Source organism: Populus nigra, chromosome 1, assembly GCF_951802175.1.
Source record: "Populus nigra chromosome 1, ddPopNigr1.1, whole genome shotgun sequence".
NCBI lineage: Eukaryota > Viridiplantae > Streptophyta > Magnoliopsida > Malpighiales > Salicaceae > Populus > Populus nigra.
In genome coordinates this window covers 7,071,796-7,098,883 of record NC_084852.1, presented here as the reverse complement: position 1 = coordinate 7,098,883, position 27,088 = coordinate 7,071,796, and the positions used below count along the sequence as shown (strand labels likewise).

At 31.9% G+C, this 27,088-nt stretch overlaps 1 protein-coding gene across 3 annotated transcripts; it reads right to left on the bottom strand.

Annotated features, from left to right (window-relative positions):
* Positions 1-13,481: 13,481 nt before the first annotated feature.
* LOC133674987 (probable disease resistance protein At4g27220) lies at positions 13,482-26,532 on the bottom strand. 3 transcript variants are annotated; one of them, XM_062096268.1, is made up of 5 exons: positions 26,400-26,532; positions 25,476-25,566; positions 18,772-18,833; positions 14,684-16,770; positions 13,482-14,538 (listed from the first exon to the last, which is right to left on the bottom strand). In XM_062096268.1, exons 3-5 carry the CDS (start codon positions 18,829-18,831, stop codon positions 14,046-14,048), a joined length of 2,640 nt encoding a protein of 879 aa, XP_061952252.1. In that variant the 5' UTR covers positions 18,832-18,833; positions 25,476-25,566; positions 26,400-26,532; the 3' UTR covers positions 13,482-14,045. The 3 variants fall into 3 exon arrangements, with proteins under 3 accessions (XP_061952252.1, XP_061952253.1, XP_061952258.1); XM_062096274.1 differs by having other exon boundaries at positions 14,447-14,584; XM_062096269.1 differs by lacking the exon at positions 18,772-18,833.
* Between the last annotated feature and the right edge of the window lie 556 nt (positions 26,533-27,088).

Here is a 27,088-nt window from a genome sequence, read left to right as displayed (position 1 = left end):
GAAAAATTATTTACACTTAAATTTTATATAAATTGATGTTTCAATCAAAAGCACATGTCCCATAAATAATTTTATATAAATTATTTTTCCAATCTCACAAAATATAGATAGAATGAGAAATTCATTTAAAAAGTGTAATTAATTGCAACCTGTTGAACAAAATATGACGAAGAACATAAACAAAAAAAAACAGAAAACAAAACAATTGATCCATTGAATTCAATCCTGTCCTATCCAATTCTAGAATCTTACCAAACTCTACTTGTACAAAATGCATTCATGATATCTAATTTCATGCGCCTGCCATTTTCGAGGTGGCATTCTTCATTCTTTTGAGTGGCAATTTCAAATTCCGCCTGTCTTTTGTTAACATAACCATGGGCATAACATTTGATTACAACCAGAATTTTATGAGAGATGAAGCTCCCTCTGTCTCACCAACTTAAAATAAGTGTGTTTCTGAGCATATATTTGAAGATTGGAATGGGATTTAATACATTTGTAATGGTTAAGAAATAAGGGAAATATTCACGGATCGTTTAGCAGCCCTTTGATCAAATCAAGAACTTCAAAATTTGAAGAAAAATTCACTAGATCACACTATTTTTTGAGAAAGAAAATCTGAAAATATATATATGACGATAAATATTCCTTGACAAAAAAGAAAGAAGGAATAATGTGAGACCACGACTTTTTGAAGCAGAAGGAGTTTGATGTCACCATCCAAGAAAGTCTTCTGAAACCGGTGGCTTATTAAGAATTATTTGGCTAATTACCTAGTACTATAATGCCATGATTTAAGGCAATTGCCATTTGTATTTTTGTATATTTGATTCCCACCCAACTTGCCGGCCTGCCTTCTACACAAACCATGAGCAAAGTTAATTGATTTTATTGCATCTCAAGTATTCCATAAATAACTAGGGTTCACGAACAGCCACCTTGACTTTGGCATTAAATTAACAAAAACACACCTCCTTAATTAAACTACTTTATGATAAATTGCTTAAAAAATTATTTTAATTTAAAAAACTTATGTTATTGGGTGAGTTCAAGAATGATTTTTATATTATTTTTTAATAAATTTTCTGAAGAAAAAGATTTTCAGAGTTTAAACTTATAATTATCTTATGTTTATTTTTTTCACTATAACATTTAACAGTTTAACGACTAATTCCCCGACGGAACACATCCGTCGGCATAGCGTTCGTCGATAATTTGACTTTCTGTCGCTAATTCTTTCGGTTAAAAAAAATCAAAAATCGATTGATTTACAAATGAAAATGCTCGCAAAAAAAATATCATGTTGGGAATATACCGACGGAATAATTCCGTCTATATTTCCAGCGGTAAATCACTGACGAAATTATTTTGTCAGTGTCTATGGCATATGCAGTAAATATTTTGCAACTCTTGGTAAAATACTGACGAAATTTGTCTGTCGGTATAAGCGTCAGTGAAAGTGGCATATACAGTAAATATTTTTCAATTCTCTATAAAATACTGACGGACTATATCTGTCTGGAAATTCATCGGTTGTAATTTAAAAAAAATTAAAAAAATTATTTAGAATAAATCATATAAAATTATTTAAATTAATAGTAAAAAAAACCAATTATACAAATAAATTTGTATGAAACATTAAAAATATCAAAATAAAGTTAAATAATATTCATCCAAATATTCATTACAAATTAATGTTTTTCCAAAAAAAATAAACTAGAACAATGGCAGAGGAGGAGGAGGAGGCTAGTTGTTCCCGGGACCAAACGACCAAGAAGGACGTGCACATGTATCACCCATATGTGATCTAATGTCCATGTCCATTTGGCGGAGTTATTCATAATCCGCCAAGAGTCGCTCATGTTGTTGTTTCAAGGCCATGAACTTCTCAGACTAGGTGCTTGATACTGATTGAGAGCTCCCAAGGATTGAGACACTACAGGATGCCCGCAAGTTCTCGGTCGTAGTGTTGGAGAGCCCGCACACTCGATTTTTATCTAGTCTACCAGACGATCCTACCTCTATCCACAAATCCATATCGAAATCCGGATGGGTCGAAGGATCATCCCAATATCTCTCCCTCAATCGACTATTATAGGTCTCTTGAAAATGAAAAAAGAAATCATCATATTCAATTCAAGAAAATAATAACTTATGAAATAAAATGGTTGAACGAACATATCACAAAGTGTTGAGTGCGATTTTCCATGAACTGTTGCATCCCCTTTTGGCGGTCTTCACTTCGCACATGTGTCTCTACAAACAGCTTCATTAGGCTCGGCTCACGTCCAAGAGACGTAGCCTGTAAGAAAAAAAATGTTGCAAGTTAAATATATTTATAAGTAACAACAAATTAATTAACAATATATTTCATTTAAATTAATCTTACCATCTGTTTAGCATGTGCAACAAACGAAACGAAGTCATCGGTGTGCGTGGTCACCGAACCATGAATTTGCTAATTTTGGTTGTCGGCATCGGATTGTGAGCATCGTGTGAACTGCTCAAACGTCACGTGCTGAATATATTGCGGTCATATATCCCCTGGGATGTATGGCGATTTGAAATCCCTCCAAACCACCACGTCATTCCAGCCTTGGAGACCATTATCTCTCGTGGAATATGATACCTAGTTGCCGCGTGATTTTCCCACACCCTCCTCGCAACATTGTCATGTGCGTTGTCCCACTCAAATTTGTGTTGTGTATAAATAATTTATTTAAAATAAAAATAATAATTTATTTACAATTATAATAATAATTTATTAAAAATAAGTTAGAAATTAGAACTTAACACCAACCTGAAATCTTAGAAACCATGCATCGATATAACGTCTCCATTCAGGATGTCTGGAAACCTAACTCCATTGAAATAATGGAATCTCCATCGACGATTTAAACGCCAATGTTATTACTCAGGCAGCCTTAATGTTTATGAACCTGAAAAAAAATTAAATTAATGAAATATTAATTAGTTATTCATAAATTATGTTATAATTAAAAACCAACAAAAACTGAAACAAACTTACATTGAAAGGTCGTCCTTCCAATGTGCCTGGTACTTGCGGGTGAATTGATTCCGTTGTGAAGGCACACCGCCTCTGCGCTGTAAAACCGTGCTCAAAGAGGCAACATCGCAAGTCGGCACAGGTGCCTCTTTTTGATCGGCACCTAAGGACAAGGCATCCTCGCTGCTAGAAGAACTAGCTGCAACCATATGTTTACGACATGTTGTTGATTTCATTCTACGCATCCACATAAATTTATATGAATAATTATATAATTAAATTTGATTATTAAAAAAAAATTCGGCAGCACCTCCCCTATACTGGAGAGCATCCAAAGTTTTAAAACCTGCAAATATTGACAACAGCCACAAACTAATTGACTCCATTGAAAAATATTATATATAACCTAACATCTATACAAATTTAACAATAAAATAAAGAAAAAAAATATCGTTTAATTTTATATATTCAACTAACATTTATAGAAATTCATCAATAACAATTAAAATTAATGGAAATAATTAAACACATATCATGCAATAATAGAGTAAAATTGAGATAAAATTATTAAATTTAATCCTATATATTCAATTACCATTTACAAGGTAACTTCAACAATAACAATTAAAATTCAACAAAGTATTCAATTATTGTGGCAATATAAACAATAAAATATATTGAACAAATTAAAAAAAAAAAACTATAGACTTTAGGAATGAAAAATGCTTACCTTAATAGTGTATTTATTTCAGGACTTTATCTACATACAATACAAAAAAAAAAAACAAAAAACACAACAAAAATATATTATTAATAAAACAAAGAAAAATGGGAAAAATAAAATCATTAAGCATATTAAATGAAAATACATACCTTTTAATTTGTTGAAGATTACAAGAAGTTGAAGATTAGAAGAAAAAAAATGAAAATTTTCACAATAGATGAGAGAAAAAAGATGAGATGAAACGAAAGAGGAGAGAAATGAACTGAAGATGCGGTCGCTGGGATTTATAGTGCAGTTTTACCGATGAAATCACCGACAGATTATTTAAATAATATTATTTTTAATTATTCCGTCGGTGAATTTTCAAAAATCCGTCGGTAAATTTTGAATTTCGCACTAAAATTTCAAAATGACCCTCTAGAATTTTCGCAGTCCGTCGGCATATACATGCGTGCAGAGATGCATTAATATCCGCCCTTTGGAATTTGCACAGTCCGTTGATGATTGTGAACTGCACCGACAAATGTCGACGGACTATATATGTCCATAGAGACGTCGGTGATTATGGCATGTGCAGTAAATATTTTTCAACTCTAGGTAAAATACCAACAAAATATTTATGTCGGTATCAATGTCGGTGATAATGGCATATGCAATCAATATTTTTCAACTCTCTATAAAATATCGACGAACTACGTCCGTATGGAAATCCGTCGGTGATAATGCACTCTTCATGACAGATTGTGTTTGTATTGCCTATTTATCCTCCTGCAAACACTTAAATTACAAACTGATCGCACAGAAAAATAACATAAGTGAACAATTATAAAATAAATATTTCATGTTACAAAATTAAAAAATGCTTTACACTTTCGTGTTCTGATAGTTAGTCAGAATTTTCTTCTTCATCGTCAATTGAATCGTCTTCAGCTCCATCACAATCTTCAATTTGGATATCATGATCTTCATCGACATTTGCTTGTCCGCTAATGCTCAGAACAACATTCAACTCCTCTGCGTCAACATCAACAAGACTATCATCGAAAACACAAAAATTTGAATTTTCTTCTAAATCAATCGAAGGAGCAACTCGATATGGTTCAACCAACTCACTAACTTGAAAAACTTCATCTTGCACACTTGTGTCTTCTTTCCCATCCTGAACAACCTCGACACGACCCCTGGGTTTCATTTTTAAAATGGATAACCAATAAACTCTTGATCGGTCCTTTCTAAAGGAAGGGGTGCATGTGTAATAAACTTGTTGACATTGCTTTGTGAAAACAAAGACATCGTTTACGTTGCGGAGTCTAGCTTTAGAGGTTATTTCGACCAGACCATACTAAGGATCTAATCTGATTTCTCTGTCAGTGGTGTCATACCAATAGCATTTGAATAAAAACACTCTATTCTGCTCGCTATGATATTGCAATTCGATGACCTCTTCTAATTTACCATACTAGTCAACTTCAAACTCATTACAAATCGATCCCTTAAAACAAACACCACTATTATATGTTTTTGTTCCATGTCCGTATTCTTGAGTATGAAACACATATCCATTGACAAAATACTCGTTGTAGCACTTAACTTTTCTTTCAAGGCCTAGGCTTGGTGAAGACAATGAAATAGCAACACTCTTTCCCATTTCATAAACCTTGTACATCATGTACACCAATGAATAATAAACAAGAATTCTGTAATGACATATAGTAACTTTACAAGAGATAATGAGTTTGTGATAGTACTTACATGTGTTTTGAACCATGTCGTAAATTGTTCATCTTATAATCGAAAGATTTGGGATTTGGTCAGTTGTGAGTTATTGGATAGTAAATATTATCGATGTTGCCTAGAAGGTTTTTAAAATTAGTTGAGTTTATAATATTACAATATATAAATAGTACATTTTTAACAAAGTTTAAGTAGTACATATACTTATTGAATAAAAGGTCCCAGCTCATCACAGTTAAATAGCACATAATTGTGTGTTTGTCTAAACTCTATTTCAAACAAATATCTTTCCCTTATGACATTTTTAGGTGTGGGTCGTCTAGGATTAGAGAATATTAACAAGTTTCCACTAGAAGGCACTTCACCACTATCATCATGCTAGGAACACGATTGATTCTCGTTCTCAAATGAGGTTCGAAATGGTACGAGATAAATGTTGAGATCTCCTTAACAATATAGGCCTCACATATCAAAACCTCAACATGCGTCTTGTTCTTAACCTTTTTCTTAAGATTAAACAAGTACTTGCATGGAATTAATCAAATATTTTTAATTAAGAAAAACAATGAAAATACTTTTATATATGAATTGCATTGCAACTGTAATATCTAACCATTTGAATGGATACATCCATCTATACTGGACAGGTCCTCCAACTTTTGCCTCAAATGATAAATGTATGGGTAGATACCATTGAGTCAAAAAATGATAAAGGGAATATCATTTCAAGTTTGCATATTGTCTCGACGATATTTATTTCAAGCCTCTCAATGTGATCAACATTCAACTTACTAGAGCATATATCTCTAAAGAAATGACTAATCTCCGTGATTGCATCCCATATCCCTTTTGGCAACAATCACGATAAGCTGATGGAATGAATGTTTGCATAAACACGTGGCAGTCATGACTCTTCATTCCATACAATATGCATTCCTCTTTATTAACCAACCTTGATATGTTCGAGGCATGTCCATCGAGAAAACGCAGACTCTTAAGCCATTTGTAGACTAGTAGTTGTGCATTTTTCTCTAACACGAAACTTGCTCTTGGTTTTGCGACACGTGACCCATCAAAAACCAACTTTATTTTTTTACGATTATAGAACAAAGCTATACCTGATCTAGCCTTGATGTTGTCCTTTATCTTCCTCTTCACATCCATGACGGTGTTGAAAATGTTCTCAAACACGTTCTTTTCTATGTGCATGGCGTCAAGGTTATGACGGAGGAGATTGGTCATCCAATAAGGAAGCTCCCAAAAAATACTTCGCTTTACCCAATTATGGATCAAACCAAAACTAGGAAACTTCTGCTTACATGATTGGAAACCAAATACAATGGCATCGTACTCTAATACAACATTATGCAATTCTTCACCAGAAAGACGCGAGGATGCAACATCATTTTCAACTTTGCCAACAAAGAAATCATTTCTGTTCTTTCTGTACCTATGATTCGTTGGCAAGAAACGACGGTGGCAGTAAAAAAAAGAAGCTTTACCTCTGTTTGTTAGCGTGAATGCCTTGTTGTTTTCCATGCATTATGGACATGCTAGTTTTACATGCGTACTCCAACCAGAAACCATTCTATAAGCTAGAAAATCATTGATAGTTCACATCAAAGCCGCCCTCATAACAAAATTTTGTTTCCTCGATATATTATAAGTCAAAGCTCAGAAGGACCACAACTACGTCAACTCATCAATCAAAAATCGAAGACAAACATCTATATTCCAGCCTGGACTGCTCGGACCGGGTATGACAGTAGATAAAAACATGAACTCCGACCTCATACACCTCCTCAGTGGCAAGTTATAAATCATGAGTATGACCGGCCAACAAGAATAAGGAGCAGTAAATGACCTGAATGGGTTGAATCTGTGTGTACATAACCCAAGACGCACGTTCCTTGATTCAACTGAAAAGTGAGGATGCATACTGTTAAAGTGTTTCCATGCTTCGCCGTTAGAAGGATGCACCATCACTTCATCAACCGCATCATATGATTGGTGCTGTGTTATGTGCTCAGCAGTCCTTGATGACATGAATAACCTCTGTAGTTTAGGTGTGATTAAGAAGTATCTAAGTTTTTTATATGCCACGAGAGTCTTTCCCCTGTCAATTATGGGTTTGTAACGGGAATGCCCATATGTCATGCACTCGGCCAGCTCAGCATTTTTAAGGTAGTATAACATGCAGAAGTTAGGGCACATGTCAATTTAATTTCTAGTATCCTAAATCAAGAGGTTTCATCATGGACTTTGCAGCATAGAAGTTCTCTTTCAGCTTGTTCCCTTCAGGTAAAATGCTTCTCATCCATTCAATAATTTTAACATAACCGGCCTCACTCAGCCCGTGATCTGACTTGATAGTGAACACCTGTGCTACGGCCGATAATTTATTGCGGTTCGTGCAGTCATCCCATAATAGTTTGTCAGAATCTTTCAACATATCAAAAAACCTTGTTGCATCTGCATTAGGTTCTTCTTCTACGATTGAATATTGACTGGCATTACCTTGATTCATTCTCATTGCATCCATAATCATATTCCTATAAGGATTACTGTTGTCATTTGCAACTCCATACACGTTGCTAGCACTAGAAGTTGATCCAACCATCTTTTCCACCATGCTCTCATTACGAACAAATAGTTCTCCGTGTGCATACCAATACAGGTAATCTTCCATAAACCCTTTGTGTAGAAGATGCATCATTACAACATCTGGATGCATATACTTTTTATTTTTACACTTCCTGCATGGACACCTAATACCACTTCCAATAACATTTATGGGAATAGATGTTGTGAAATTAATAAAACCCTGAACCCCATTACAATAATTCATCCTCTACAATCCTTGGGGTGAATCTCGATACATCCATGAATAATCATCCATGACTTCTATCGAACCTCTATAAAATTATGATGATAACATATATTAACTAATTATGTTAAGTAAATAAATTTGCAAAAATATTGGTTCACCTCAAGATTATCAAACAAACTAATTAAAACTTCTCATAAATATTCATTATCAATTATCAACGTCCAAACAAATTTATACATATAAATTTACGGAAATTATAACTCCGCAATGGCATTGATAAAAATTAAAACAGACCTATTAAACAAGCTATTAATTATTTCATCACAACACATCTAATTCGATAATTCAACAAAGTTTCAACAATTTTAAAAAAAAATATAATTTTACAAAATTTAAAACAAACCATAACAAGTACAAAATTATACATTCATACTACAAGTTTGTTTGATAAATAACAATAAAACATGTACATACACTAACAAAATACATATACTAAAAAAAACAATAAAAAATAATAAATTTGACATTTAAATGTTAAAATTAAAAAAGATAAATTTACTTACAAAAAATAATAAAATCCATAATAAATCAAAACACGGATGTTGTGACCACAAAAGTTAAAGAAAGATGATTTGTGTTGAGAAAAGGAGGATATTTTTAGGGGCGGTGGTTGTTTGCAGTTTGGGAGGGGAGAGTTGGGATGAGGAAGAATAAGGAGAAATAGGGGAGGAGATGGTCGACGGAGTGGTGATATATTAACTTTTGCCGATGGAATCACCGACGGACTCCTTGTTTCGGTGATTCCGTCCGTAATTCTGATAGTGAATTGGTCATGTCACTGTACGGAGATCCCGGTTTGAATCCCTCGGTCATTCTGTCGGTAAAATCACCCGTAAAAACTTTCACGTCATCGCACTGTTTTTTTTTATTCTATATATTATGTCTGTAATTCAGTCGGTATATACCGACAGCATTAGTCCGTCGGTATATACTGACTGAATTACCGATGGAATAGTATCCATCAGTAATGATCACCGCAATTTATCGACAGAATTATTCCATCGATAATTCTATTGGTTTTAGGTGAATTTTTGGTAGTGTTTAAAAGAAAATTAATCACAAAAAATTAAAGGTAGTAAGGTTTTGAACTCTAATAGCATATTAAAAAAATTATTTTAACTTAAAAATTTAAAATGATAAATAAAATCAAAATATATCTTTACCAATTCATTCTATTATAGAATGTATCTATATAAGAAATATTATAGGTATACTATATAGGAAATATTGTAGTCATACTCTTGTGTTGTAACCTCCACCATTACTATTGTATATTGCTCTACACATATATATAGAGAAGATTGGTTAACCAATAGGTTAAGCCTCCTAATTATTCTTAACTCATTCCTTTAACATAGAGATAGTTCAAGTTAATGTCTGTATTTGAATAATGGATTGAAAGAAAGATCATGGTAAATCAAAATTTAAAGTTCATGGCAAATAGCAACCTAGAATGCCATTTGATTATTGGTCACATGAAAATAACTTTTTAAGCACGATTTAATGGTCAGGTCAAAAATTATTGTCCTTTTGAGTTGTTATTCTGGTTTGGCATGACCAAACCTTCTTTTAAGCCTAAACTTATCTCATTGGTCCATAAATACATCTGCTATGTCATCCATGTAATCTCTTTGGAATAAATTTTTATTTAGTTATGACAGACTCGCATCTAACTACTTAGAATCACTCATTGCTATGTAAACAATTACTTTTTGAGATTTTAATTGGAATCTATTTTTTAGTCAACAAGTTTAACAAAATATATATATATATTGATTCATAAAACATATTTGAAAGAAAAACTTTATAAATTATATTTTTTTGTATAAAACAATGGATCGATTAATAACAATTGGATCTAGCCGGTCGATTGGTTTAGATAGAAGATTGGAGTTGTACATAGCAGGTGTGCCAGTTATTGTCGGCTTCCTTTTGTATCTACAAGAGCATTCAATAACGCCATTCCACTAATTCTCCCTATTTTCTTTTATATGCTTTGACTTTGATTTTTTGAATACATGGTACGGAAAGAGAGATCGGTATCCTCTTTAGCTTCAGATAGTCTACTGCGTTAACTTCTTCAAGGGAAATACAGGTGAACGTATTTCCTTTTATATGCTTTGACTGATTTAGGTGTTGCAAACAGCAGAATGGTTGCTGCTACTAACGTTGTTTTTTTCACCTAACTTGATTCCTAGATGCTTCCTAGATGCTCAAAGAAGCTTCATGACCTATTAGAACTTTGGACTTGTATATCTTATTGACCTTGTCTCGTACTCTATATCGGGAGCCAAGTGATCAGTGATCAGGACGGCAAATCTTAGGCCTATCCTAGATGGTCTTGTGTATTCTTGAAAGTGAAGGAACCGCAGGTCCTACTATAAAATTGTAAACGCTCGATAGCTGCATCTCTTCCCAAAAATTATGGTGCTTGTTGAAGTCAATGAAAGCTGCATTCCAAAGTTTCTAACCTCTTCAAACATGTTACTTCCTCTCCTTTAATTAATTATTAGAGAGTTTCTGATGAAATGAAATTTCAAAACTTACAGAAGTAAGAGATGAGGTAATAAACTAGTTGATAACTCTTTTAATCCAAGTCAAGATACCTGAGAATGGACAAGGATTTCATGCTTTCAAGCAATTTTACAACTTTTTCAACGCCTTAAGCTTTGTTGATGGTGGTACACATCTCATTTGTTAACACCTCCAAAGTAATAATGTAGTAAGGCATACCAGATCAGATATAGAGCCCGACAATAAGAACTGCAAGTCGATGCAATTGAGTGAGAAATGGTTATACAGTCTATTGCAGCATGTAGTTAGTTTTGAGATATCAATAATGTAAAAAGACTACACGGCATCTCAAAGCTCCCCGAACTTTATTCGAGAATGAACCCCAAGAATCACAAACCGAGTCCCAAACTAAATCACAAATGTCTCACACTAAATCTTGACACAAACCCTGAACACCCGAAACTAGGTCTTTGCATGAATTTTTGGTGCCTCGAACAAAATATCAACCCAAACCCCAAGTCCTCAAACTAGGTCTTGACCTATATTTCAAGGGCCTTGAACTAGTTGATGGTTAGTACCCTAGGCATCATTATAGAATACTCTAAAACATGTGGGTCTTTTTACTGTAGCAGCATATATTTTTTTTATTACATATAATGTATCACTGTGCACACAGTGCACAGTGAAACACTTGATTTTTTCTTTTTTTTTTCATTTTTGTTTTCTTTTTTTGTTTTTTTGTTTCGCTTATGGGTTTTTTTTCTTTTTTCTTTGTATTTTTTTTCCTTTAATAATTTTTTTTTGTTTAATTTAGTTTGTTAATATAAAAACTATTTTTTATTTAGTTATCATATTTTTATTACATGGATCTCGGGTTTGACAAGTTAACCTGAATTTTTTTTTGTTTTTTCCCTTTTTAATCAATTTTTTTCGTTTGACCCATCGATTTTTTTTTCTATTTAATTATCAAACTTTCATAACGCGAATCCCAGGTTTGACGAGTTAACTCAGTTAATTCAGATTTTTTTTTCTTTTTCCTCATTGGTAATATGCTTATGTCTTTTGTTTGTTTTTGTTTTTTTTTAATTAATTTGTTTTGTTTAGTTTAGGTTGTTAATGTTCACATTTTTTTCTATTTCTTTTAATGAATTTTTTTTGATTAATTTAGTTTGTTAATGTGAAAAAAAAAATTTATTTAGTTATCATACTTTCATGACACGGATCTCGGGTTTGAAGGGTTAACCTGGTTTAACGAGTTAACCTGAATTGTTTTTTTGTTTTTTTCCTTTTTAATCATTTTTTTTCGTTTAGTTTAGTTTGTTAATTTTTTTTCGTTTGACCCATCGATTTTTTTTTCTATTTAGTTATCAAACTTTCATGACACGAATTCCAGGTTTGACGGGTTAACTCAGTTGATTCAGATTTTTTTTCTTTTTTCTCATTAGTAACAGGCTTATGTCTTTTGTTTGTTTTTGTTTTTTATTATTTTTAATTAATTTTTTTCGTTTAGTTTAGGTTGTTAATGTTTAATTTTTTTTCTATTTAGTTATCAGACTTTCATGACACGGATCCCGGGTTTGACAGGTAACCTGGTTTGACGGGTTAGCCCGGTTAATTATGTGGTAACCTGTCAAATTTTTTTTTTATTTAGTTATCAAACTTTCACGACATGAATCCAAGGTTTGACTGGTTAACCCAGTTAATTCAGATTTTTTTTCTTTTTCTTCATTAGTTTTTTTCTTTCTATTGGTTTTTTTTTTAATTAATTTATTTAATTATCATACTTCAATGACATGATCTTGCAGCCAGATCCACATCCAAGGCTATTGGGTCTGGTATTAGAGCTAGGCCTAGACCTACTGGGTCATACAAGTTTATTATTATTATTATTATTATTATTATTATAAATATTACTTTTAGGTCAGGTATTATAACCAGACCCAAGATTCTTGGATATAGCTTTGCAAAAAGACCTAACACTTTTAGATCTTAGTTTTTTTTTGTATTTTTTATATAAAAAAAACTAACCCACGGCATCGCACGGGTTATGTGACTAGTCTATTATCATTTCCTGACTCTCAAACCTAGCCTTCCTAGTATGAAAAAACTAGTTTTAAAAACCTTTTTTTTATTATTTTTAAAAGTTTTACTTGCCAATATTATTATTTAAAAAAACAAAAACAAAAACAAACAAGTTTTCATATCTTGTTTATAAAACTTTTAAAACAAAAATGATATTAACCAACCTTAAGGTTATATTAAAAAAATTCATATTTAGTTGTGGGTCTCCAAAAATTGCTTATCAATATTGCTACAGCTCAATTTAGTCTCCAAAAATTGCTTATCAATATTTAGTTCCTAAAGTTTTCAATTAAGTGTTTGTCTTCACATATTTTTCAACCTTACTACAAACCAACATCATTTTCTATGCATAAACATGTAATTTGAAATTAAATTAACAAAAATGGATTATAGAATTCAATATATATATATATATATATATATATATATATATATATATATATATATAACGAAAAGAATATACGTAAAGAATCCCACTATAGTAGCTAAGACTTATTTGAGTTCTTACCTAACAAATAAATAAAGGACAAAAGGGTAATCATAAAATAATAAATAAATAAATAAAAGTGTGAGTTTCGAAACGGGTCAGGGGAACAGGGCTGAACTCGAACTTTTTTAACACGTGCAATGAAAGTAGTTGTGGGTCTTTTGGATATTAAAACTGGGCCTCAACAGGCCCTTTATCCATTTAAGATTTTGATTCGCAGCGTTTTTCGGATTTTATCCATACTTCCTTTTGGACACTTTAATTTATTTTTAAAATTTTTGGCAGCTGCTATCTTCAACCATCATGCCTTCTTCTTCATCCTCTACTGCTATTATCTCCTCCATTTGGTCACAGTCATCAACTTTAATCACTTCCAAGTTTGTGAGATTTGGCAACAAGTCAAGGGAGAGCAGATTTTTCATACTCGGACATTCACCTATTCTCAATTTTTTAAGATGAGAGAAGGTACCATTAGATTGCCATGATGGTGGGGCAGCTCCTTCTCTTGTAATGAAGACACAAAAGTTCTTCAAAGTTTTAAGGTATAGCGATTCGAGGCTTTCAAAAATATCCGTGGAGGATTCTGACATCGATGCCAAGCACTCTATCCCATCACATTCCACATCCCCAAGGACTTCAGTGAAGTTGCATGTTTAAATGGAGAAACATCGCATAAGCTCCTTGCGTCGTGACATCTTCCGATTGAGAAAGATGAAACATCTTCTGGGAGCTCAAGAAACCTTCCTTTTTCACCGATTTGGCAATCATGAACCAAAACTTCTTTATAAAAGACTTCCTCTGGTGTCATATAAAGTAAAGAATCCATTACTCGATCCACACCTAGTTGTCCTATTGTGAAGAAGTATGTGGTCAGAGCTTGCCTCACTTCTGGAGATTTGAGGTACTTCTTGAAATCAACAAGATCACAGAATTGGTATCTCAAAGTTTCCATCCTCTTCAAGCATGCTACTTCCTCTACTCGTACTGTCTTGAAAATGCCGGACGCCCGGTTCACGTTAAGGAATTGTAGCTGTGAGAGCTTAGGTAATATACCAGCAGGCATCTCCTTAAGACTATTTCCAAAAAGATTAAGATACCTGAGATGGTATAGCAGATGGTCCAAATGGTGTCAGTCATTCTATCCTGTATGATATCTGTTTGCTATTTCAGATCAATGAATTTTGATCGAAGTATTTCACAGTCAAAAAGAGGGTAAAGAGAAGGGAAAAAAAAAGGGGATACCTGAGATTGGACAGCATTTCCATCCCTTGAGGCAGTTCTTCAAGTGCATTATAGCGGAGATCCAATTTCCTCAACTCCCTAAGCTTTGCTAGTGATGGTATATATCTTAGATTGTGACACCTTCTGAGATATAAAGCAGTGAGATTCACTAAGTCGGAGAAGGAACTTGGCAATTCCCGGATAGCGGTGCATGATAGATTAAGAACCTTGAGCCCTTGCAAATGTTTGAAAAAGGAATCCGCAATCATTTCTAGCTTGAAATTTAAGGATAAAAACAACGTTGAAAGCTTGGGACACATAGGTGCACAGCCAGAGGGAATTCCCTTGAGGTGATTTTGCATCAACGAAACTCTCATGACATCCACTTTCCACTCATCCTCATCTGGTAATTCTTTTAGTTGCTCCCCAACTTCAACCATGATTGGTGATTTCTCCCTTAGTTTCTGAAGAGCCATATCTCGAATCAAGTCATGCATCTTGAAACATCTGTAGTCTTCTTTGCTTATATAACTTTCCAGTAAGCAAGCATTTTCAAGCTTGTTAAGCATAGCCTGACCTCTATCATATTCTGCCTGCCTGCTCTTCATTGGTTGAATTATTCCCTCATCGATCAAATAACCTATCAAGTCCTCTCTATCTACGATGAAATCCTCTGGAAAAAATGCGCAGTATAAGAGACACTGTTGCAATGCTGAGTCATTCAAGTGCATGTAACTAAATCTCAAAATATGGAATACCTCAGGTTCCATGTCTTCTACCCCAACTTCTGATCGTTTCAATTCTGCCAATGCATTCCTCCATTCATGCAAGTCATCCACTTCCCTCATGCTTCCTGCCATTGCTATAATCCCAAGTGGTAGACAAGCGCATTCTGCTGCAACAGATTTTGCTATGGCTGCGACTTCAGGAGAAAGTTTATCATAATGCCCAAGTTTCTCCACGAACAAAGTCCAAGCTTCTTCTTTAGTAAGAAGCTCTACCTTGATGCTGTTTTGGCAACCCATCCGCCGACAAACTTCTAACGATCGACTTGTGAGAATCAACTTGCACGCGTTAACTGCAACAGGTATGCCCACCATTTCTAGCAGAAAATGATTCCATAAATCATCTAGAATGAGAACAGATTTTCCCTTGGCAACTAATGCTTTAGACAACTTTGCAGCTCTTTTCTTCTCATCCTCTTCATTTGAAAGGTCTAAATTAATAGCTTTGGCAATAAGATACTGCAATTTACTGATGGTGAAATTTTGTGATACGGTAACCCAAAACACATAATTGAAAGAACTTGGTCTTTGTAGCAGCTGATTATGGATATGCGTCACCAGTGATGTTTTTCCGACACCGCCCATCCCATATATGCCAACACTTAAGACGTCATCCTTCATTAAGCTAGACCAGATCGTCTCCTTATTTCTGTCAGAAGCCTGACCTACCAGCTTTGTTGTCAGCAATGCTTCTCCTTTAGCTTTATGTGCATCAAGCCCTTCAGAAACTCTACTTTCGGCAGTAACTATCGACACACCTCTGGTGAAGTTGTCTGTCAAATTCTCCATTCCACCATCTGAAACTTCTGTCCCTTGCTCTTCATAAACTCTAACTTGGTCAATAAGTGCAATCCCTTCCACGGTTCTGCTCTGTGTCAAATTTTCTGTATCTAGTATGTCTGAAGGATATCCTCCTTGCCCTTGAGAACCTCTCGATCCACCAGCTTCGTCAATAACCATCAACTCTTCCCATCTCGTACTCTCTGTCCAATCTTCCATTGTCATATCTAGGAGATCCCTCCCTTCTTGCTCTATTCTTTGAGCTTCTACATTAGGAACTGTATGATCAATTGGTGGGATGGCATTTTGTTTTTTGTGCGTTGCTTGGTAGGCTGCTTCTTTAACATCAACGGGTACTCTTCCACAAATACCAACTCCTTTCCCACTTTCTCCTGACAAATGATATTTGAACCTTGAGATTGAAGTAGACGCAGCAAATATAGATTTGCAAAATTTGCACTTGAAAGGACCACCATCATTTGTCTTCTCAACATGATCCCAAAATGGATCGGTATGTTTAACCCTCTTCTTTTGTGGGCGCTCCTACAGACACCAAATCAGCATTAGTGAAAGGAAAACAATGACTGATGTTTTTAAATTAGGGGGCAAAAAAAAAAACAGAGAAGCTAGCCGCCCCCGCCCCCCTCTCTCTTCCGCCTACTGTCTCATTGTCTCAACAGCCTCTCTTCATTCTTTTTCACTGGCTGCTGTCGGCTCACAAACATACACATAAAAACAAATAACTATCAAATAGTATGTTATGGCTTCGCGGTTTGCTGCGGGCAATTAACAAACAATATAAATATTTATTTTAATGGCAGTGGGAAGTGGCAGACCCATGTTAATGTAAACTTGGATAATCATCAAGTCTAGGCATTTTGGGTTTGACATATTTATCAGACCCGCGGCTTAGACGATTAGGTCTGGTCGTCAAATTCAATCGTCTTGGGTCTGACATGGTTGCCAGACTCAATTACTGTGAGTTTGGCATGGTTGCCAGATCTAGATGCCATGGGTTTAGCTTGATCGTCAAATCCAGGTTATTAGGTCTGGCCAAGGTGTTTAGGTGTGGTGTGGTTGCCAGGCCCAAATGTCCTGGATATGACATGGTCGCAAGACCCAATTGCTGGAACCAATCCAGACCCACATACCAGACCTAAGGTACTTGGGTTCGCAAACGTTGTCAGACCTGCGTGCTTTGGGTCTGACAAGCATTTGGAAACAACGAAAACACCTCTACATGCAATTTTATTTTGTTGAAATCCAATGATTATTTTATATTTGAACTATTTCAATAAAAGAAAAAAGCAATGAAGCCCCTCAACACATGCATATTTTCCCCCTCAAGAACATGATTAATGATATCTCTATTGTTTAAAAAAAAAAGATAAAAGAAGCTTCCAATCCAAATGTTAAAAATTTGCTCCCTGAAGGACAAATCAGTATCTATACTATAGCTCAAAAATTCAAAACAGATCATTTTGTTCTCAATCATTCTTCTAATATCAAATGTATCCTATGAAAAAAATAATCCTAGCCCCAACTGTATGCTTAGCAAGTTTCATTGCTAAAAACAATTCCATCATTATACTATTTTAATCTATAGTAATTTATGTTTAGATAAATAATAAAAGACACATTGATATTTTCTAGTATATGTTATAATTTGCCCATAACTTTTTGGGCTAGTAGCAGTGAGCGCTTTTACAAAAGAGGTCATAACTTCAAATTTTTTCTTTAAATAATTTATGCTTAAAAGATGTTTCATTTAAAGGAAGGTTAGAGTAGTTTATTATAGTAATTTAATTTATATTAGGGTAAAATATTTTTTTTCCTGATTATTAACGTCAATTTCATAATTGGAATGTAATTTTATATATATAACAATGATCATGTTTATGATTCATCTTAGGTTTGCAATTCACTGTAGCTTCATATTATTTAAGCATGCCTCTCTTTTTTTCTTGAACTTTCTTTTTTTATATTTAATCCTTCCATATTTATTCCATTCAAAATTGGTGTTGATGGTTTTGTTTTGATAAGGTCTCTGTAAGTTTGTAAGTTTTTAAGAGGTAAAAAAAACTGACATTTTAACTTGGGCTTGATTTTACACAATATTCTTTGGGTTTTTCATTTCTTTTTTTTTTAATTGAGAGATTTAAACTCAAGAGATTGTGATCGTCTACTGTGTAGAGACACCAAGAAAGACTGATTTCGGAAGCTAGTGGACGCCGCACGCGCCAACACAATGCAACAGGTCCTCCAACATGCTAGGGCATGGTCTCCACATGCCAGTTATGTTTTTTGTAACTTCGTTTTTCCTGGTTGTATAAGAAGCCTTCAATCGAGTCTTGAATTTCATCCTAGGTTAGTCTAAGCCTTTTTCTTTTAATTCAGTTTCTAATTATATATGAACTTTTTAATTTAAGCTCTAATTCCATATAACCCAAGCCCAATGCAAGGCAGACAAGGAGAGAACGAGGGCTGGGGAAAAAAATGGATAGATGACCGCCTTGGCTTGCATATTATTATCATGCTCGTTACCCGATTCATGATTTTTGTGTTTATCCATGGATATCTAGAGGTGATTTGTTTAGCCTCCATCTCTATATCAAAATAAGAAAATATATTATATTAATTTTTTTAAAAAATCAATTTATATTTTTATTGGTTATTCAAATTATTTTTAGCATTGTTAAATATACTTTTGTTAAATTAAAATAACTTTCATATAATTAATTTGAATCTCGTGACATGTAGAAAATCAAGTCAAAAGATTTTAAGATTGATTTAATAAACTAGGTTTAGTGACATTGATGAAGAGTTAACAAATAAATAAAAAAACAATGTATCTTACATTTTCATCTTATGAATTTGCTTTTACTCATATTGGGTTTCATATGGTTACTTTGTAAGCATGAGATTGTGAGTAATATTTTTTTTTTAAAAAAAAAAAACCTTGCTAGGACGTCATGAGCACGAAACTAGTTGCAAGCTATTATTCATGTTATTGATTAATCTATTATTAGTTCCTAGTTTCTTGTAACATTGCTTTAGAAAAAAAAATCATTTTGATATAATATGTCTAATTACTTTTTTATTTGATATATATATTAACTTATACACCAGTTAAGATTAAATATAATATTTCAATAATTAAAAAAATTATTTTTTATATGAAACTTAAAATCTCAAAACCTTGGCTTAAAGTAGAGAAGGGAAAAAATGCGAAAGAATAATCCCAACAGAAAGATAGAATGTATGATGGTAAACAAACAAACCAAATCCACGCAAGAAATAAATATTTAGGGCATTTACAAAGAGCGAGAGAATTTAAGAGCAACATAGTGAAGTTGGACGAAGCACTGTACAAACCCGTTTTCATGGGAGGAGCTAAATTTACCGTGTAATCACTTAAGTTTTGGAAATTGGTTAAATCAGCTCTACTGCTTTGATTATGAACATGTCAACCGTTACACTTTCAATTTGAAGTCACGGTAGAATTCGCAATTGATTTAATTTAAAATCTAGGTTAAATAAAGAATTAGGTTGAATATATTTTTTCAATGTTTTTTATCTTATTTTCAACCTCGTATTTTTTTTAAAAAGCCAATTAGATTGTTTTTGGATTGGTTAAGTTGATTGGGTCATATCAGAAAACTCTTATATGGTTTAATTTTTAACTTGGGTTAGACAAGAAGTTGGGTCAAGAGATTATTTTCTATTAGTTTTTTTTTTTCAATCTCATCTTCATATTTTTTTTACTGGTTAACCGAGTTGTTTTTGGAACAATCAAGTTGTTTTGGAGAGCCTCATAATTTCACTAACTCCCTCCTTGATTAAGAAAATAATTTTAAAACACTCTTTATATTCCACATATTTTTTATTTAGGCCTAGTTTAGGGATGCGGTTGAATTGACTTTTGATCAAATTTTGATTTTTTTTGCTTCAAATTAAATATTTTTTAGTATTTTCAGATCGTTTCGATGTGTTAATGTAAAAAATAATTTTAAAAAATAATAATTATTTTGATGCATTTCCAAGTAAAAAATATTTTGAAAATAAATCTTTACTACGCTCTCAAATAGACACTTGGTATCAAAATATCCTTTTATTTGAAAATTACTTTAATATTATGATTTTAATTTTAGTTAATAAAAAATTGAAAAAAAAGGTTGATATAATCTATTAGATTAATACCCAGTGGATTGTTTTATGTAAAATATTTGTAAATATTTTAATGAAAATTATATTACGTGTTTTATTTAATAAAAATATATATTTTTGTTGAGAAATGTATATAATATACATGCACCAACCCCAAATTAAAAGCTAGGGTACTGATCAAGGAGATTTGCTTTTTATTTCATATTGTTTTATGGAATTAATATTTAAATGATTTATTTTTTTGAATATACTAAATTAATGAGGAAAGTATACTTTTAAGATCATCGAATAAATAAACTTAATATTAATTAGCGTACAAATCCACTTTAAAATCTTCTAAACCTTGAAACATAAAAAAAAAATATTATACATGCACTAACACAATCAACTTGTTTGAAACAAAATTATATACTAAATTGAATTTAATTTATAAGTAAATTTAAATTCAATTAATAACTTATAATTCTTATGTTTAAATAAAATGTTAAATCATATAATTCAATTCAATTATAATATTTTAATTTGTTTATGAAAATAAATTAAATTAACAATCTTGACTATTTTTCTTTTAATTTACTCTTGTGGATGTTTCTAGTTTACAAATCCAACTTCTTCTTCGTGTTTGGCAACACAGTTTTCTGTTAATTTCTTGCCCCTCGTACCATTTATAGGTATCAAGTGAGGAAGCTATAGAAACTAGTAACTTTGAAATAAGTCAACACATACTTTAGGATCCATCGCCATTGACTAAAGCCAAAAAAATCACAGTATGGCGATGTAGTTTTTCTTTCCCCCAACTCTTAGAGTTCTTTCATATGCCCTGAGCATTGTTCTACACAGCAGATGTGGCGATAAGGTTAGCTGCTGTAGAGATAAGGTTAGCTAAGAGGCCAAAAAGTGCTTGAAAACTAAGTGCTGGAAGGTCTACTGCCTCTCAAATATTTGCTTGGTCAAATAATGATTTGTCTATTTACTTTTTAAGATCAGTTTAAAAGATATTTCATTATAAATTATAATAGTAGTTTTACTTTTAATTTTTTATCTTATCTTTTCATGAGAAGTTTCTTTGGCTTTCTTTTTCTTCCCCAGCTAATGAGTGATGACCATGCCATTAAAAAAATATGTTTACCAGACTCAAATAATATGAGTCTGACATTTTGACAAACTCAACTAAACTTGAATCAGGTATGGATGTCAGATCCAAGCACCTTGGGTTTGAGATATTGTCAAATCCAAAGTTTAGTTGGGTCTAGCAACATATTGTCAAATCCAAGTATCTTGAGTGTAGTCTAATTTACCAGACCTAAAGCGATTGGGTATAACATGGTTGTTGTTGTTGTTGTTGTTGTTATCCTTATTATTTTTATTTTTATTGTTGTTGTTGTTGTTGTTATGATTACTGAAGTAAATTTGAGTCAGACAAGTTTATCAGACTTAAGTAATGTGAGTCTAGCATGTTGTTAAACCCAACTAAACTTGAGTTAGGCATGAATGTCAGATCTAAACACCTTGGATTTGGGATGTTGTCAAATCTAACTAAACTTAGGTTAGACGTCTTACCACACCCAAGTAACTTGTGTCCAACAACCATGTCTAACTCAAAGTTTAGTTGGGTTTGGCAACATGCTTGACCCAACTTTATTTGGGTCAGTCATGGATACCAGACCCAAGCACCTTGGGTCTAACATTGTTTGTTAGACCCGATACGATTAGGTTCGGCATGGTTGTTGTTTTTATTAATGTTGTTGTGCTTATTACTATTATTATTAGTATGATTGTTATATATTTTTTTATTATTATTGTTATTGTTATTGTTAGTATGATTATTGTTGTTGTTGTTACATTTATTTATTTATTATTATTATTATTCCTTTTCTTATTATTATTGTTGTTGTTGTTGCTGCTGCTGCTGCTGCTGCTACTGTTATTATTATTAAATGTTTTTAGACCCAAATAAACTTAAACCAGACATGTTTGTTAAACCCAAATAATCGCTTGGGCTTGATAAGATCGCTAAACCCAGATGTGTGGGTCTGACATGACTATCAGATCCAAAATTATTGGGTTTGACATGGCTGTAAGATATTTTTAGTATTTTTTAATATTTTTTTAAAAAATAATATTAACTTATTACGAAACGCAGACTAACATACTAGTAAAATGTATAGTCGGATGTATTTCAACTACACCTGGGCTGAGCATTATATTTATTCTCGCGTGCAGTTATAAGTTGTTATATCTATCTTTAAGTTGTTTTTGATGAGACATGGTTTTTAAAAGAAAAAAAAGAGATGTGTGTTTATAAAATATTATTTTCAAAGTTAATTTTAATAGGAATTGATTTGTAAATAAAAGAGTTTCATTTAGATTTTCTTTTCATATTTTTTTATTAATTAAATTCAATTTAAAATCCAAATTAGTAAACTAAAAAAGAACAACTAAATCAGACTATATATAAAATCGTACGACAATTATTTCAATTAGGATGTCTTTACGGGGAAAAATGCTTATAGTGATAACAGTTCTCACGAAAAACAGAAGTTAAGAACATGTATTGGATTCATTAAACTAAATTAATTTAATGTAATATGATTTTAGTTCATGGTATGTAGTTGCTGAATCGCACAATATCTTATTCTTAATCTTTACTCCTAATATAATAAAACAGAATGAACAGTTCAAGTACATTGTAGTCCATAAAATTGTCACTTTCTATTTATTTGATCCTTGTAGTTTTAGTTAAAGTTTATTTTGGAGCTTTATTTTTTCATATTTTTCATTTTGGTCCTTCAATTTTCATTATTTGGTCCATGTAATTTTGGTTAAATTTCATTGTAGTCCCTTAATTTTTAATATTGGTCCGGTATTTGTGCTCTTTTGATCAATCACATTAAAAAAACCCAATATTGGCTTTATTGGGTTTATTTTCAAGAGAAGAGTTTGATATAGGTGATTTTAGCCTTTAATCATGCTAGAAAAAATAAATCGAAATCTAGAAAGTTTTTTTTTGTTTGGATTAATTTTGGATTTTAGACTAATTAGAAGGTGTTTTGAGTTTGAAATAAGATTATTGAGATTTTTAGGATTTTTTTTTATATATTTTTAAGTAAAAACATATTGAAAATAGGATTTTAGGGGTCCAAAATCTTGATTTTTTGGTCATCAATGGGGATCAAAATTTGTTATAGTGGACTATGCATCGTTAATTCTATTTTTTTTTTATAAAAAATAATAGTCTTGAGTAGACGACATGTGATCTACTTATTTTTTTTTTAAATGATGCAATATGAGAATAGCCTTCCGGCCTAGGCGCGTTTTAGCCAATTTTAGTTTTCAAATTGGACGGATAAAATGTAGTACTAATGAAGAGTTGTCTAATGCCAAGAATTTGCTCACTAGATAGGTGGCCGAAAAATTAGGAGGTGTTTTTCTAACCTTAAAATTCATTATTCAATCTATTTTTACTTAAAAACACTTAATAAAAACTGTCAGAATCTAAAAAAAACCAACCTATCAATTCAAAAATGCCAAAAAATCCAAAAACACATAATCATAATATATATACTTTTTTAGAAAATATAAAGGTTTAAAAAGACTTCAATGAGACTCTTTTCATTGAATAAAATTGGTCAACATTGAGATCGACCTTTTTTGTTATTGAAAAATGGCCAAACCAACAACTTTTTTTTATATTTCATTATTTACCATGTGACATTTTCTCTTCTCTCTCAAACTTAATGATTGAAATGTGAATAAAATCTTGAAATAATTTCCAAACTAAAAGGACAAAAACAAATTAGACAAAATCTTAAGGCTAAATTTTCAAAAAAGAGTTGCTATTTTACTAAACTTTCAATTTTGGTCCCCTCATCTTTTATTTTTTCTAAACAATAAAACTGAATTATTTTTAGAATATGAGAACAAACCCGATGTTGGAATATTTTTTAAAAAAACCGTTATAAACTGACAAAAACCAATACGAAACAAATCATCAGGCTAAATAATCAATCAATGTGATGTAGAAGGATGAAATTAAAAAGAAAAAGATGAGAGAATTAAAAAAAACAAAGGACCGAATGAGAATTTGTTTTTTCTAAAATAAAGGGCTACCATTTCACGTTATTTTCAGTTTCATCCTCTTATTTTTATTTTTTCACAAACAACAAAATCATTTTTTTTCTTTAAAATAACGAGCCAACACAATGTTGAGATGTTTTTTAGACGCCGCCATAACCAGTAAAAAAGAAACACAAAAAAAACATCAAACCCAATCATCAATCAATAAAACATGAAAAGATGAAATTAAAAAAATAATTCAATGATCATAGTAAAACAAATAAAGAACAAAAAAAAATTAAAAATACTATTCCAATCCACAATACACTATAAGAAGAGGACTAACATTTCCATGGTCCTTCATAATGTATTTTTAAAAAAAATAAAAATAGATGTAGATAAACTAACTATATATATACTTAATAGGTGGATCTTGCTAAGAATTTTACAATACCATAGGTCCATAGGTGGGTTTTTAGTAAATAAAGTATTTCTTTTTAATAAAAAAAAGGGTGTATAGATAAACTAACTATTTTTTCTGATCTTGAAAACCGTTATTCAATCCATTTTTATTTAAAAACATTTAATATATATTTTAAAATATCAAAAAATTAATCTATCAACTAAAAAATACAAAACAATTCAAAAACACATAATCAACCTTGATACACTTTTTAAAACAATATAAAAATTTAAAAAGATTTTAATAAAACTCATCTCGTTAAATAGAACTAGTCGATACTGAGATAAATCTTTTTTGCTATCAAAATATGACCAACCAATAACCTTTTCTCTATTTCATCATTTAACGTGAGATGTTTTTTCTTTTCTCTCAGACGTAGGGATTGAAATGTAAATATAATAAAGTCTTGGACTAAATCATATATTTTTCAAACTAAAAGGACCCAAAGAAAATTGGACAAGATTTTAATGCTAAATTTAAAAAAAAGAGCTTCTATTTTACTAAACTTACAATTTTGGTCCTCTCACTAACAAAATTAAGCAAAAGTGAAAGGAAAACATACTTGGTCCATTATATTGTCTTCAAGGATTTTGATTAGCACACAGAAGAAGGAACCAGTGCCAAGCTGGTCGACAACCAGGAGACCTCCTGTCCTGCTTTGAGAGAAAGAAAGAATTAAGTGAAGTTCAGAGCCAAAAAGAATCAGTAAAAGGAAGCAAAGTATTCTATATATACGAGGCCATACCAAGATGTCATACATACATGCAGAAACTAGATGAACATTTTCCAAGATAAACATAAGGAAATCGAGAACCACCATAAAGGATAAGATCAACTATTAGCCAAAAACATTTTAAAAGAAAAATAAATATTAATATTAATTAAATTACAGTTTATTGGTGATGAAAAGTAAGTTAAGAGGAGCATCAAAATCCACACTTTCCCCGCCTCCCATATGATCAAGTTAAAGCTAGGTTGTTTGTCTCGAATTGGATCAAATTAATTGACATGTCTACTTTCTGCCCTTATGGATATTTTTAAAACCATCACCGATCTTCTTCCGAAATGCCCACCAAAAATATTTCTCAATGGCAAGAAAACACCAAGAGGTAATGTTAAACGTTGTTTTGGTAAAAGAAAGATCATATATTTTCTTGTTTCCCGTTATAGTTTTATATAGAGAAAGTACTAGTTTTTATTCAATATGTTAAATAGAAAATTTGAATCACACACTAGATTAATGACACCAATAAATTGTTTGTAAAGCTCAATAAGATACTTTTAATTCTTTCTTTTTTTTTGAGAATTTTAATTCACGCTTTACTATATAGCTTGTAAGAACACAATGAGCAAGAAACTATGTCCTGAACTCTGATCTGATCAAGTCAAGAACTCCTGAACAATATCAGGGTAAAAAGAGTAACTTGCAAGAATTCTAGATGACATGTAATCTTGGAGAAAAGAAAAAAGAGAACATCGAGCTTACCTGGCCCAACAAGATCTTCAAACGATGATCTGACTAAACTCAGAAGGAATTAGAGAAGCAGTGATGAGGGGAGAAAAGAATGTGGCATGCACAGCTAAGAAAGGAATTTAGTGAAGCGTAGAGAAAAGCAATTTATTTGTGTCAGCCAATGGTTTTTCATTGTCAACGGTTTATAGACTAAATAAAAAAAACAAATTGCAAGTGCTGTTGTGTCTGGTGGCTTTTCGTGGCCACAGAAGGTTTCTCAAGTCTCGACAAAAACAATATTAGTATTGGCTGCAATTCGGACAAAACATAACATCACAATCGTGCTGAGGTGATATATATATATATATATATATATATATATATATATATATATATATATAAAGGTGGCTGTCATTTCGTCCCTTTATTTTTTTATTAAACATATAGTTAATCTTTTTTATTTTAAAAACCAAACATTAAGCCCCTATATCTCATATACATTTATAATTTAAATGTGTTTGAAAGCATGATAATAATTAATTTTAAAAAAAAAATTAAAAATACATTAAAATATATAAAAAAAAATATTATTTTTTACATCAGCATATAAAAAAACTTTTCATTCAAATTGTATTTTTTTATACATAAAAAATAACTTCATTTTATATGAAATTTAATATTTTTGTTTAGTGATTTAAAGAAAAAATCTTAATTGAGAAATC

Excerpts from the sequence above, each read along its gene's own strand:
- LOC133674987 (XM_062096268.1), bottom strand. The coding sequence starts at position 18,831 with ATGGAGGCTAAACAAATCACCTCTAGATATCCATGGATAAACACAAAA. Across the intron at positions 16,771-18,771 it reads ACACAAAAATCATGAATCGG|GAGCGCCCACAAAAGAAGAG; the intron begins GTAACGAGCATG and ends TGGTGTCTGTAG. Across the intron at positions 14,539-14,683 it reads GAAATGCTGTCCAATCTCAG|GTATCTTAATCTTTTTGGAA; the intron begins GTATCCCCTTTT and ends ATACCATCTCAG.